The sequence below is a fragment of the Sturnus vulgaris genome, chromosome 4, assembly GCF_052056855.1.
Source record: "Sturnus vulgaris isolate bStuVul1 chromosome 4, bStuVul1.hap1, whole genome shotgun sequence".
Classification (NCBI taxonomy): Eukaryota; Metazoa; Chordata; class Aves; order Passeriformes; family Sturnidae; genus Sturnus; species Sturnus vulgaris.
The window spans coordinates 14,837,468-14,851,342 of NC_142246.1; the positions used below are offsets into that span (position 1 = coordinate 14,837,468).

General features: G+C 36.2%; 1 protein-coding gene across 8 annotated transcripts in view; it reads right to left on the minus strand.

The window, feature by feature from the left end:
- The window catches only part of PROM1 (prominin 1), a 60,259-nt gene that overhangs the window by 13,713 nt on the left and 32,671 nt on the right, over nucleotides 1-13,875 (minus strand). For all 8 annotated transcript variants that reach the window (XR_015803035.1, XM_088163175.1, XM_088163171.1 and 5 more), the window contains 9 exons: nucleotides 12,917-13,037; nucleotides 10,204-10,267; nucleotides 7,852-7,941; nucleotides 6,387-6,604; nucleotides 6,014-6,088; nucleotides 5,030-5,093; nucleotides 3,113-3,272; nucleotides 982-1,134; nucleotides 14-137 (listed from right to left, as the gene is read on the minus strand). Coding sequence is in view for 7 of the 8 variants with exons in the window: in XM_088163175.1 (XP_088019301.1) it covers nucleotides 14-137; nucleotides 982-1,134; nucleotides 3,113-3,272; nucleotides 5,030-5,093; nucleotides 6,014-6,088; nucleotides 6,387-6,604; nucleotides 7,852-7,941; nucleotides 10,204-10,267; nucleotides 12,917-13,037 (1,069 nt within the window). In the remaining variant the exon portion in view is untranslated. The remainder of the gene's footprint in view (nucleotides 1-13; nucleotides 138-981; nucleotides 1,135-3,112; nucleotides 3,273-5,029; nucleotides 5,094-6,013; nucleotides 6,089-6,386; nucleotides 6,605-7,851; nucleotides 7,942-10,203; nucleotides 10,268-12,916; nucleotides 13,038-13,875) is intronic.

A 13,875-nucleotide genomic window follows, 5' to 3' on the forward strand; every position in this document is an offset into this window, starting at 1 on the left:
TGAATAACCTCACCTTGAATAAATTTTTATCTTCAAAGGGTTCACAGACCAATTTTTCTACATTTCCACCTGTGACAAAAGTGAGCACCACTACGACCATCAGCACCCAGGAGAAAAGAAAACTGAATCCAACACCACTGAAAAAGAAGTTGAGTAAGTTTTTGCTTTATAAGAACACATTGTGTATACATATATATATATATATATACACACATACTTGGGGAAACAGTGAAGCCAACAGTTAGAGGTATAACAGAAATATGAAAACTGATGATTGAAGTAGTTCTGTTTTCCAAATATGTTCTTGCTCTCTGAAATATCTTAAATGTTTCAGCCCTGTAAAGTCTTCAGCTAAAATGCATTTGAAACCTCACATTAGCATAAAGCATGCAAACTGTTTTAAAAATTACATTTAAGGGACACAAAACCATACAATTTTCTTTTTAAAATTCAGCTCCCTAGTCTTGTGCTCTCAAAAAAGTTATAGACTTTCAGATGCAATCTTCTCCTGCACCCAGCAGAAGTGACATTAAACCACTCCTAGGAACTTTTCAAGCCCAAACATCCAGAAACACTCTCAGAAGGGCAAGTGTTTCTTGTCTCCTTGCACGGCTTTTTTTGAAACTTTGAACAAATGTTCCAAGTCTACTAGAAAACTATGAATTTCCCCTAATATATTCTATTATCTGTCCCCAGTTTTTGCCGTTTCCAAAGGGACTTGCACAGAAATTCATTAGCCACAGCACTCGCCTTCTAATGGTAAATTCAGAGGTTTTATCCTTCAGCTGTGATCCTCAATGAAAGAACAACCTCAAATCCCCAAGTCCCTCAATGTAGGTGTGTAAAATCAATATTTCTATTTCTTCTCAGCAGATATACCTAGGTAACAAACCAAATTCTTTTCCTATCTATGTCCTTCAAAAACTCAACCAAACCAACCTTCTACCTTTATTTTCTTTTTCCCTGGTAAGTGAAACTTACGCCATAAGAAAGTTTCCTCCAGTGTTGGAAATACAGCCTCTGGTTGTTGGAGAAGCATGTTTATCATACCCACAGGTGCCACATAGCAATCCAAGGTAGTAAAAGACCAGAATCAGGACCAACATGCAGCACAGAATTAGACAACCTAGCCACCTAAGGAATAAAAGATAAAGTACCTCGTTATTTTCACACAAAGAACACACAGGAGACCTTCAGGAGACATCATGCAATACTATATTTCCAAATGTCATACTTGTGGCTATGTTTGAGCAATCAGTGTCAGCAAAGATAAACATATTTGCTTACACTAACATGTATTTTGGGCCAGCACACAATCACTGCTGGATTGCAGTCAGCTGATACTGAAGGACTGGGGAACAGACACCACAGGAACAAGGTGTGTTCCCCAGTTAACACAGGTGAACTGTGCTGAAGCCTCAAAGTGCTCCAAGTGGAGCAATTACTTAGAGGAAGCAGATGTCCAAACAGCAATTTATTCAAGAATAAATGGAGAAATTTATGAATGTAAACTGGCCATTGGTCATGAAGTACATGGTTGCTCTTACTGTGAGGCTTATTAGCACTTTGGTCACTGTGTTAGGCTTGTAATTGTAAATAACTGTACCTAAGGCTGTAAAAACCTAGGCTTTATGTGTCCGTGCTGGACTGTTTTCAACATATGGAACAGTTAATGGAACTTGATTAGGAGAAAAATCTTGGATAAGAAATGAACTTTCATTTTTCATTGATTACATCACGTAACAGTTCTATCTGTCCAGGTATTTGGAGCATGTCCATTTATTCACACATTACATATCTATCCTTTCCTCCTCTCCCAATGCCCTCTGCACTTCTTTTTCCCTTCTGTTGTCACTTCTACAGCTTTTATTTTTTAAGTTCCCTTTTCTCCTCCCTGTACTTTTGTAGAGAAAAATCTGTAAAAGAAATACTGCAATGAATATGCACAGCCAATAAAAAGAAAAACATGAATTTTGACAGGTATATTTATAAAAGGATACTTATTAAGAACTATAAATAATGCACCTGTAATTAAGAAAGGAATAGACAGAAAGTAATTTGGACAACTACAGGTTTATTGGTTTCATTTGTACTTGAAGTACAGTTAGGCTAGGTTTGACAAAACCAGGTATTTAAATGCCATATAGATGAGATATATTCTCCTGTAGCAGAATAAAACAATATATTTATTTGATTAAATACAGTATGAGCGTCAATGAAAATATCAATAAATTTGTCAAATTAGGCTCACTAAAGAAACTGTCAGATAAGAAATGGGCTAAAGGTAAGATTCTAAGCAAGGTTCTAAAAGTTCAGTTTTCTGTTCACTTTTATTTATCACTGCATTAAAGCCAGCAATACACATACTATAGCAGAGAGACTGATTATCACACAAACACAGAAGCAAATATTGATTATAAAGTCAACTAAAGTATCAAACAAAATGTAGGGAGAATTTGATGGGCTTGTGGACTGAAATTACTAAATCTCAACAAAGATAGATGGTATTGAAATGAAAAGCTTTATACGTCAACATATGAGGTTACTCAACAGTAAGAGACACAAAAGTCTCAAAAAGTGAGTTTTTCTCAAGGTACAATCAACCACAAAGACCAGTACTACACCAGTAGGGCCAAGCACACATGCACAAAGATTTACAACATGTGAAACAGAATCCCTGCTACTCCTGCTCTGCAGTGCAAAAGGTGTAGTCACAATGGATTGGCTTCAAGGCCTCGCTGGTCCTCTGCCCTCATAATTTATCAGCAACTCAATGGAAACAAGACCTAGATAAAAAGTCACCCTGGCATTATGAAATAATCAGCTTCTTTGGGTGTTGTCTTTGACATCTACCTGCATCTATCTTTCCTGAAATAAACCTGAAGTTCTACAGAATAGAAACTAGCTCTTGCTCTGTGGTGAAACAGCAGTCAGTTATTGATTAGCTGCATTTTTTGCTTTTACCAAAATACCAGTACAGAATAACTGCTTTATACATCTTTCTTTCACTGTGTTTATCATTAACAGTTTAATTGCCTTTACAGAACATTAAAATATTACAAATTATTAACAACAAGGAGTGCTTCAGTCCTGCCTTATTTCTTGTACATACCTGTAGAAATCGTACTGCTCCACTACTGGAAAATAATCTTGAACATATGCCTCAGTCTGTGTAAGATGCACCATCAAATCTGCCAAAATATTCTGAACAGGGAGCGCTCTTGTGAAAGCAGTAATATTTGAACCAATGGATTCCAGCACACTTTTGATATCTAAAAGAACAAACATATTTCACTGTTATAGATCCATGGAGAAAATTTACAGTCCATGTATGCATTATAAAATGCTATTAAGCCATTTGCCACATGTAACAAGCAGGCCATGAAGACAAGTGTGAGGAAGACACAAGCAGGCAACAAAAGCATCAAGATTCAAAGTAGCACAACAGCATTTCAAAATGCACACTTTGTTGTTAGCATTCAGCTTAATGATTCAAGATGCAGACGTTAAGCCAAAGTTCTTCCTCTTTCCTCTCATTAAAATGAAAGTGTCAGTTTTTATCTAGCCACCCTAAATCTTGCTTTTCATGCAATATTGCAAATGGCAACACTGAGCAAGACAATTAGCCACCAAGTTTACAAAGGAGAAGAACAAAATCTATTTAAACTCCACGTCTTGGGAATACAATACTGTGAAAGAAATTTGACTGCCTATATTGAGAACGTATACTAGTTATTTTCAATCTTATTAAAAGAGATCACTTAAATTAACTCATTCCAATTAGTTAGCAATACTCCTGAGGTAACAATCCATTAAGCCATTTTCCCCTCAGATTATGACCAAACGTGCTACCCTCTATTTACAGGTTACAGAGACACTCTTTAGATATACAAAGACGTGATTAATTCATTCATTATACATGTCGTGCATGTGCAAAATGCAGTTTCTCTACACTCTTCCCTTCCTTCAACTGAAAACATACTTGAAAAAGCAGGATGTGTAACTACAGGTTGAAATTCTGTGGTAGGCAATACTTTCTTCTTTCTCAAAACACAACTGGATAAGCCTTCATTTTTTTTGATAACTATTCCTCAAATCCAACCAGGTAACAAATCACAGTTGTTTTATGAGTTTACAGATAAGTGCAATTTTTTCCTAGAAAACCTACTTATTTTGCTTTTGTAACTCAAACTCGGTTTTTATGCAAACAAGCACAAACAATTTATAAATAGATAAATTAGGATGTTTTGTCTGTGTTTACACATCTCAGATATGGAAAATGAATAAATCTGCTCTAGATTTCCTAATGAAAGGCGTTATGTCAGTTTTAGAAAACTGGCTTATTACAGGCAAGTTCACACAGTACACTCTGCTTATATCTATACTGTGCTTTATTTTGCCTAGGAGAGGAAGGAAAAAAAAAAACGAACCAGAAAAACTTACAAGGAACAGCTGCTTATATATAATGCAGAACAGGTCCACAATGCAAGAACAAAAATTGAAACAGATTAGTATACATATGCTATACTGCCATACAGGTACAGTCAAAGAGCAAAAGTGTAAAGCCCAAGTAATAAAACAACTGAGAAAGCCATTTAAGTTATCCTTAAGGCATATATTGACTTTCACTTCGCCATCCACCACATTTTAATACAGCAGCAGGTGGGGTCAGTTTTTAACATCATGCTCCTAAGTAAATCACAAACACATTGGTCAAGGAAAATTAGTTTTTCAACCAAATAAAGCATCAGTGTGAAGTGAGGGTCACAAGATTTCTCATTACTTGAGCAGTAAAAAGCCTAACAGATAAAACTCCTCCATAAAATACCACATGGTCTATTTTTAGATTTAATTTAGAGTCCTCATCAAGAACACAGTTGCTTTCTACGTTTTTTCCCTCTGGCACCAAATTTTAAAAAAACAATTAAGTTTCACATTTCTATTTTTAATGATATTTAGCCAAGAAAATATATTACCAATAAAAGGAAACAAAAACATTAAACGAAGTGAAAAGATAGTTTGTCCTCACCTGATAAAATGTTCCTAGTTTGATTCACCACCAAGTCTGGCGTATCATTAAATGCTGCATAGCCCTAAGAAAAAAAAGTGAAAAAATATGGCATATTTCTCATTGTCAAATTGTTTGCAGCTTTTTTCCTTCTATTCAAAGATCAAAACTACACACATACTAAAAAATATAGATGGTAATACTAAGAAAAATACGGTTTTATAACTGCATATTAGAAAAGGCAAAAACAAAATAGGAACTCTAAGTATATTTCAGATTTAGTTTGGTTTCCAGAACATTCCTTGGGAGAAAACAAAAAAATCTGTATTTAAATACATATGAATCAGTCACAGACATTTCTAACTTTGCTGTCTGTCAGATCCAGCTCATCTAAAAGCCAGAATCACACATAGGAAGACTCACTAAGTGAAAGGAGTTACTCTGTAGCAGTCTAACACCTCGTTTCCAAATTTATGCCTTCCAAACATGAAATGCATATTATAAACATTGAAATCCAGTTGCCTCTAAAGGCATTGCAATACCTTCTTCAGTGAGAAGGGGAAAGAAGGGGTCCACACTCTGGGGACCAAGCTCAGCAGCTCATTTGGACAGAAAGGAGAAACCATTGCAGTGGTTACTTGCAGCCTTACTCCATGCAAGCCTGATCACTTCAGAAGCAGGAAGGGATCTCAACCCCTTTCTCAGTTTGAACCAAAAAGCAGAGAGCATGCTACTGGATCCATGTTTCTGTCTTTTCATTTTTAAGGACTGTTCATTGAAGCAGACAACTTGCAAAACATTTTAGGTTTTTATTATCCTGGAGATACAAAGCACTACATTCCTATTTTCAAGTGTTAAATTTTGGCCAAACAATGAGAGATATCCAACCGTGATGCAGGTTGAAGTGACAACAAAGGAATTCTGCTTGAGAAACAAAGGGGAAACAAGGGATACACATATCCCAGTTTATTCATTAACAGTTTAAAAATCTGTCAAGAAACATACCTTTTGAACCAGACTAGAAAGGTCTATTTTAAGGACATCATTGACCTTTGCAAGCTGTGAGCTCACGCCTGGCAACTGGGAAGAAAAAAAACATGCCTGAGATACATCGAAGTAGCAGTTTTGCTATTTAGTAAACATTTCAAAGTTAGGAGAGAGGGTAAAGAAACTAAAGTGATCTTCAGGAGAATCTTTCTAAACACTCGTGAAAACTCTGCTGTACAAATAGCAAAACTTAACCCTCAGCATTTTTGAGAGGGCAGATTATTTCACTACCCACAGCACACAACAAGCCACTTAGTTGCAAAAATACTACTGGGTTTATTCAAGGCAATCACACTTTGAGAGTCTGAAAAACATTACTGAAAGATCTTACCCCACTAAAATTGGCATTGATGTTCAGTTGTCCTAATGAATTCCTGATGATATTGCAAGTTGAGGCAGCCTGAGCTGCATTGCATGCGGAGTCATTGAGGGTGTTGCTTAGGTGCATTTTAACATCTGTCAAATTTGCATGAAGTCTCTCTGTTCCCTCCTGCAAAACCTCTACAGAGACACTCACATTTTCCAGTGCTTCCTTCGTTTCTCTGATGGCTGCAAAGACGGGAATTATTTTTAAAAACATTTTTATTAGAAAGCAGCTTACAGATACAGACATGAAGAGAAAGTGTGACATGCATAAATCATATGATCTTCTTAACGATACTGATTTAATTACTGCCTCCTTCCCACAAAAACCCTCTAGCACAGAACATGTACTTATTGCATATAAAAATATACCACTTATGCTTTCCTACAAAGTAATTGATGTGCTCAGGTAACTTTTATTGACATTTCATCCACTTGCACTTTTCTAGCCTTTCCCTACCTCTCCTTCCTCGGTGATTTCAGTAAAGAACTTTAACCCTTGGTCATTAGAAACTAAAAGCCCATATCCACCAAATTGTATTTTCCTTATAATCTTCAAGATGAAAAGTAAGGAGATCATGTTGCATCAGCCAAGCATTGAGTGTTCCACACTGTCTGGCTTTAGATTCCATCCCAATCACACCAAACACAAGAAAATGAAAAGAACCTCAAACACTGAACACGTGTTTAGTACACAAAGAACCACACAGACACAACTAAGAATAACACAATACACGTGGTTTTTACCTTTGATAGCCCTTTCCACTTTGACTTCAAGACAAATAAGAGAAATAAAGCAAAAAAAAGGAGAACGATGACAAATAAATGAGAAAGAATTCATGGATTAAAAAAAACCCAAAACCAAAGTGACTCAAGTTCATGGATGCCTCCCCTTTGCTCTGTAAGCTGTATTTGATTCCTGAAAAAAGAAGCCTTAAATGGAAAAATAATAAAGGAGTATTTTCTCTAAGGGGAGAGAGAACTAAGAATGAGCAATGCCAAACTCTAAGATATAATGAATGCTGGTTAACACTCTCATAATAACCTTGGCAGTGTATAGGAAAAAATCCTTGACCTGTTAAAGACTAATCTGCAAATAGTTATGACTATAATAATTATGCAACTCTAAAAGGACAGTTTTCCTAGTCTCCCTTACATTCAACAGAAAGGGACAGCAACCTGAAGCAGTAAATTCAGATTTCATCTCTATTCAATGACTGCCAAAACTAAGTGTCAACAATAGCACATACATTTTGATTTAGCTTCTAAATGTATTTATAAATCTTCAGATGTCTGAAATCTTCCGTTTGTAAGAAATATTCAGGCATGTAGAAAAATGGTAAGTTGACTCATGGTATTGCACAAAGCTATTCCATGCTGTGCCTGTTTTACCATGGCAACAGGACATTATACAACAACATGTACATCTTTACCTCCTGCCATTGTCAGAGCTGCATCGAGTGCAGGACGCACTTCTTTTCCCAGCTGTTCTTGAACTCTGGTTCCAAGCACAGGTCCAACATCTGTAGTATAGAGAGATTAAAAAACTCAACAAATTATACACCAGCTCAATTTAAATTGTCTCTTAAGAGACTGTCAGACTCTTAACAAATACATGTATTATGTATATACATATAGGTATGCTTATATATATATATATATACATATAATATACAATTTCATTTATACGTACATATACATATGAATAAATATATGTATATTACTGAAATTTTTCCAAGGTCTGACAGAACTTAAGTGACAGAAGATAATGCAGGGACACATCTATAGGCCTATAAATGAAAGAAGTAAATCAAAATATGGTGAAAAATATTAATTAACACTTGACTACATGGGTAAAGACACACAAGAGTTTCAACAGACCCCACAATATGTATTTCGCTGCATTTACTACTATTTTGGGAACAGGATTTTCTCCACGATTTATCTTAAACAGGTCCAGCATCTAGACAGGAATTCTGTGACATACTCTTTCACTACACACTGTGTTTTCATAGTGCAAGAGAAACTAAGAAGTGGATTATTTTCCTTTCTCCTGCTCCTCCTGTATCCAGCAACATCGAGGTGACTCACAAGTCAGAGCTGGCAGTCAGCTCTGAAATCCCTTAGGTGCATTAAGCTCCTGTGCCCCCATGCAGTACATCCAGCACGGACACCCACAGCCCCAGCTACCCCCACTTCCAAACCCTCCAGTCTCACTGCCCACAAACAGAAATGAACCTTGATTCAGCAAAGTGACAGAGGAACACTGAGCAGAGTTGGGTGAAGCATTTTAATGTGACCCGTCCTTTAGGTAATCACCAGGTCCTGTCCATTTGCAGATCACAATAAACTGATTTTTCAGTTGCTTTCCTTTAGATGAGATGGGAATACTGCATGGTACAGAAGCATCCCTTACGGTCAGCACTATCAGTTCTGTCTTGGGATGAGAATTTCTAGCAAGTAGAAAACACTTTTCAGTATTTCCTTAGGCTGGGCAAACTGAACTCATCTACAGTTCTCTAGAGATTTCTTCTACTGTTGATTGCCTTAGGAAGAAAAATCCTCCTGTACGCAGGTGCCACACACTTAATCCTGGTATTTCAAGAAAATAAAGGCTATCTTTATTTGATGATTGCTCTCATCACAGACCCCATAGGTTCTGTTAACTAACGTTATAAATTTGCCTTGAGAACAAAGAAGCACTTAATTTGAAACTTCAGTTTGGAGTGGCTGGGAAGCTTCAAGATAATACTCAAAATACAAACATCAGTTTTTTATTATTACTTTCATTATTATAGATTTAAAGATTACACCTATTTTTCAGACCAGAGTGTTCCTGCTGAGAATTAAGTAGGTAGGAAGATCACTTAACTGCTGCTACTACTACTTTCACAGGCATATTGAATGTGCAATAAAGCTTCACACAGACAAGACACGTTAACCTCAGGGTATGCCAAGCTGACTGAACTGAAAACTACTTTTAATATACATTTTAAACCTACACAGAAGCAGAGATTCTAGGCATGAGAATCAATTTATTTTAAGTCACACAATGCCACAGCTGCACAGTTTGATCCCAGCAACAATCCCTCAATCCAAACCTGTATGCAGTTATTAACACCTGGTAACAATGTACCTTGAATCATTATGTGCACTGATTATGGTCAGTCGTTTCTATTGGGAATTTTGGAAAGTGAATCTTAAATTACAAAAAAAAAAAAAAAAAAGGTCAGTTTTCTGATTGTTTTTGTTTACTGAGAGCTTTAAATGTGATGCCTCATACTGTAACTGTGCTGAAGGGAAAGTGCAGCATTTCTACTTCAAGTTTTATCTCCTGCTCTTCAACTGCTTGTTCTGAAATGGCAAATACATTAAGCAGCTTTAGAAAGAAGATAAGCTTATACCTCTAGCTAAATAGAGGACAAAGGTAGAACAAGAAAAATAAACAGAGATCTCTCATTGGAACTGCCACAACTGCTAGTAGCTCTGTTCCTTGATATTTGGCTGAAATTTAAAAACTGAGTACAAATATTCCAGAAACGAAAACGAAAATAAAATATTAGCCTGACTTACTGGATAATAATTCAATAAAATATCTTTATTTCGGGAAATACTATGCATTATACCAGCTCTGAGACATTTTACGTGAAAAGGATTTTAGTCTCAGTTTACCACTGAGAACAGCACTTCTCTTTGAAAACCATATTCTCATAAATGAAATTTCACTTTGAACTATGACCAAATTACATTATACATTGCTAACCCCTTTAAATAACAGTACTTACTATTTAGGTCAGAGAGTGCTTTATCCTTAGTTGTGTTGTACTGGCTCACCAAGTAATCAATTTGCTGAGAAGAAAATTATTTTAAAAATTATTAAAATAAGTGGAAAAAAGCAACACTTTTGAATGTATGAAATAGTCACTTTGAAACAATCAAAGTATTTGTGCAACCTCTCCAAACACTGGCCTTCTACTGTTTTCAACTATTTTATTTGCTTAATACAACTGCACATGTTAAGTGTTTAATTAGAACATCTACTTAATTGGAACATCTCTGCGGTCAATGATTCAGCTCAAAAATATTAAGCAGTAGGAACGGTGACTTTAGAGAGGCTTCAAGTCAGTCAGGCCAATAAGGTTCACCATGTCTTCAACTTTGTCACTTCATTTTCTGGTGGCACTAGTTCCTCCTTCATGGAAAAGCATAGCATTGATGTGGTGGCAATTTTGAAACAATTCACCAACCAAACAGATTTGTATTTGGGCAGCCTCTCAGAGCTTCTCTTGTGGAAAGGAATTGGCTGCTTTGTCTTAATATAAATAGTTTTCCTTACCCTCTAGTGGATTTGGCCCAATCTCAACTTGAGCTCTACCAGGGCACCGTAACAATATTAAACCAGCAACTCGGTTACCACCAAATCCTGGCTTTGGAAAAAAGGCTAATAAAGAACCAGCCCAAGTGGAAAACTTACACTAATTTTTAAAAGACGTTAATTGATTCTGCATGTTTAAAATAATGCACTATGAATTCTACCCCAACTGAGCTAAAGTGGTGTAAAGGTTAACACGCTTGACAAAGGATTTCCAATTTTAAGCATGACTCAAATGTGTACCAAAGTGTATCTGGCTTGCAGTCTCAAACCTTCTGTGAAAATAAAGAAGACAAAAAAATCCACCCACAACCTATTGATCAGTGAATCTAATTAAATTATAAAGTAGCAAGTGGACCTCCTTTTTCTAAAACAGGAGGAAAAAAACTGAGAGTTTCTTACTAAGAAGGCTGTAGGTATATTTTTGCTTATTTATTGTTTTGTCTACCTAGGTTAACCAAAGGACTAAAATTTTGCAGGGCTACAGGTTTTGCATTGTCTCCAGCAATGTCCCAGACAAAAGGTGATTCTGTATAACTAATAGTGTTATTGCTCAATACTCACAGACTGCAAATCTCCTGTGACATGAACTCTTAACACAGGACTTCTTTTTCAAATCCTCTTATATGCTGTACACACCTCATACTGATGAGTCAAGGACATCAGCTCGAATTTCAGAGCTTTATAGACAATTAGCTGGATACTAGAACTTTTTGAAAAAAAAACAACTGTACTCTTCTCCTTTCCTCAAGGAATTCTTACAAATGTGTGTGCATACATGATACTCATGCACCTTGTCTGACAAAATTACTCAGGAGATACAGCTGATGACTGCATTAACACAAAGTCTAAAAAACAAAAGGTAATAATCCCACACTGAAACTAAAAAACTACTGAGACTTTGACTAACCTCTGGCAGAAGTGTTCCAAGTCCTGACACTTTTAATAGTAAAGTGCTTTTATTAACATTTTAGCTAGTGTCTATTTTTTTCCTCTATGAAGGTAGTTACTTCTACGTAACAGATTTTCTCCTCTGAAGTTCCTGATTGTGGGAACCCAGCACACTGTCAAGGGGACTCTGGTGGTTTCTCATGTGACTGGATTGATCTTTCTGTGCCCAGCAACAACTCCAGACTGACCAAAAGCACTCTGTTTCAAGAGGGATTATTGGCATGACCTCCACTTCTTGCCATTTACCTCCACCATCCATTTGCCACAACACCACACACAAACAAGTTTGGGGAACAACTCCTGATAGGAAAACATTTGAGGCATTCACCAAGATGTCTCCTGTTCTCACACAGCCCTGGTCAGCAGAAGAGCACCCCAGAATTACTCTGACCGGGATGCTACCGCACTTCTGGATTCCACATAACTGCATGAATTCCACCTATTTCTAATTTATCAGTCACATGAAAGTAAAACAGATTAATAAAATTGAATTAAAATAATTAAAACTAATGAAAGCCAACGTAGTAGAAGTGTCAGACTTTTTTCACCCCTACAAATTCACAAAGAATTTAAATCACACATTGTCTACAAGTCTTCCTAACAAGCTTTTTTTTTTTTTTCAACACAAAACAAGATATGCAGAGGGTTGCTTATGAAACTCCATGAAAATTTTGAAAGAAAAGAATCTTTCCTGTTCAGTATAGTACAGTGTGACTCTGGTTTACAGAAAACCAAAATATTCCTGGAAAAGATGTTATTGTGGCTTTGTCCCAGAGCCTAAAGAAGTATGTCCAAAATACAAGGAAACAGGAAAGAGGAACAAGGAATCCAAGTTTTCATGTCATATATTTTTTATAACGTTTTCCTTCTAAAACCGTTTTTTTTCCAAATTATTTATCTTCTGCTTGTGGCCTACAAGCATCACAGCAGTATACTCCCGAAGTGCAGCTCACAAGTTGTTCAAGGAACGCTGATCCATCAGGATAACTCCCAAGCACTTACTGCTATGTGAAAATATCTTACCTTGCACCATTTATTCTACTTAGTGAGACTCACATACAAAGAATAAACAAAATACTGCAGGTGCACAGAAAGAAAAAAATATTTTCTGCAATATTTCTTACTTATGCCTCTTCCCTCCCACCCTCATTCCCCATAAAATAAAAGTTTTTTACCGCTGGAGTGTCGTTAAGGAAAATTTTCAGATCTTTAAAATTACTGTTAACCAGTTTCTTTGCTCCTCGGACTTGGTTAGTTAAATGCTGGTTGGCAGCATATGCACACAGCACTCCAACACTACAAAAAATATAGATAACAAGTATTTGTTAATGCAAGTGTACATTCTAACATAAGACAGAATCAAAAAATTATAGCCAAACAAAGGTCAATATTATCAAAAGAAAGAAAGGTCTCCATAAATTACTACAGGTTCTCACAAACACCATGAGGCAGACTATAAGACTGAGCCAAAAGGGCCAATACTGTACTATTAATTTAAAAAAAAAAGAAAGGAAAAGAAATGTTATTCCAAAGTCTTCTAAAGTTATTGAAGTACAACTACTAATCCATTTTCATGGGTACTGTCATAAAATGTGTATAATCTAAGCAAATTGTATGAGACTTAGAAACTTTAGTTTCTTTTACAAGTATCATTAACCTTGACACAGCTACAAGCAAATGTTTGGCAGTTAACCGTGAAAAGCAGTATTATTCATCTGATAAGTTCAGCAAGATTTATTCATAACACAATTTATTTACATAATTACGTGGATCATTCAAAAGCACACAAATAGTCCCTATTAATGCTAAAATAATATCTATTTCCTGATACCAAAACAAAAGGTGGAAAGTGAGCTAGACTTCTTGTCAGCACTGCTGATAATTATTTTATATTTGATCGTTTCTCACTGTAAAGTTCTCATTATGGCATGGCAGATCTACACAAACAGTATGTAAAAAGGCAATTAAAGGTCCCAGAGGCTTCAAAGATCTCTTATTATACATGAACCTTAGGTTTTTGTTTAGCTGAGGTGTAAAAGAGACTTAAAGAGAAGGATGACTTAAACATCTCACATTTATCCCAAAGGGCAGACACTGCCTTGAGGCTGCAGTCAGGCACTTTACAGGCAACTCC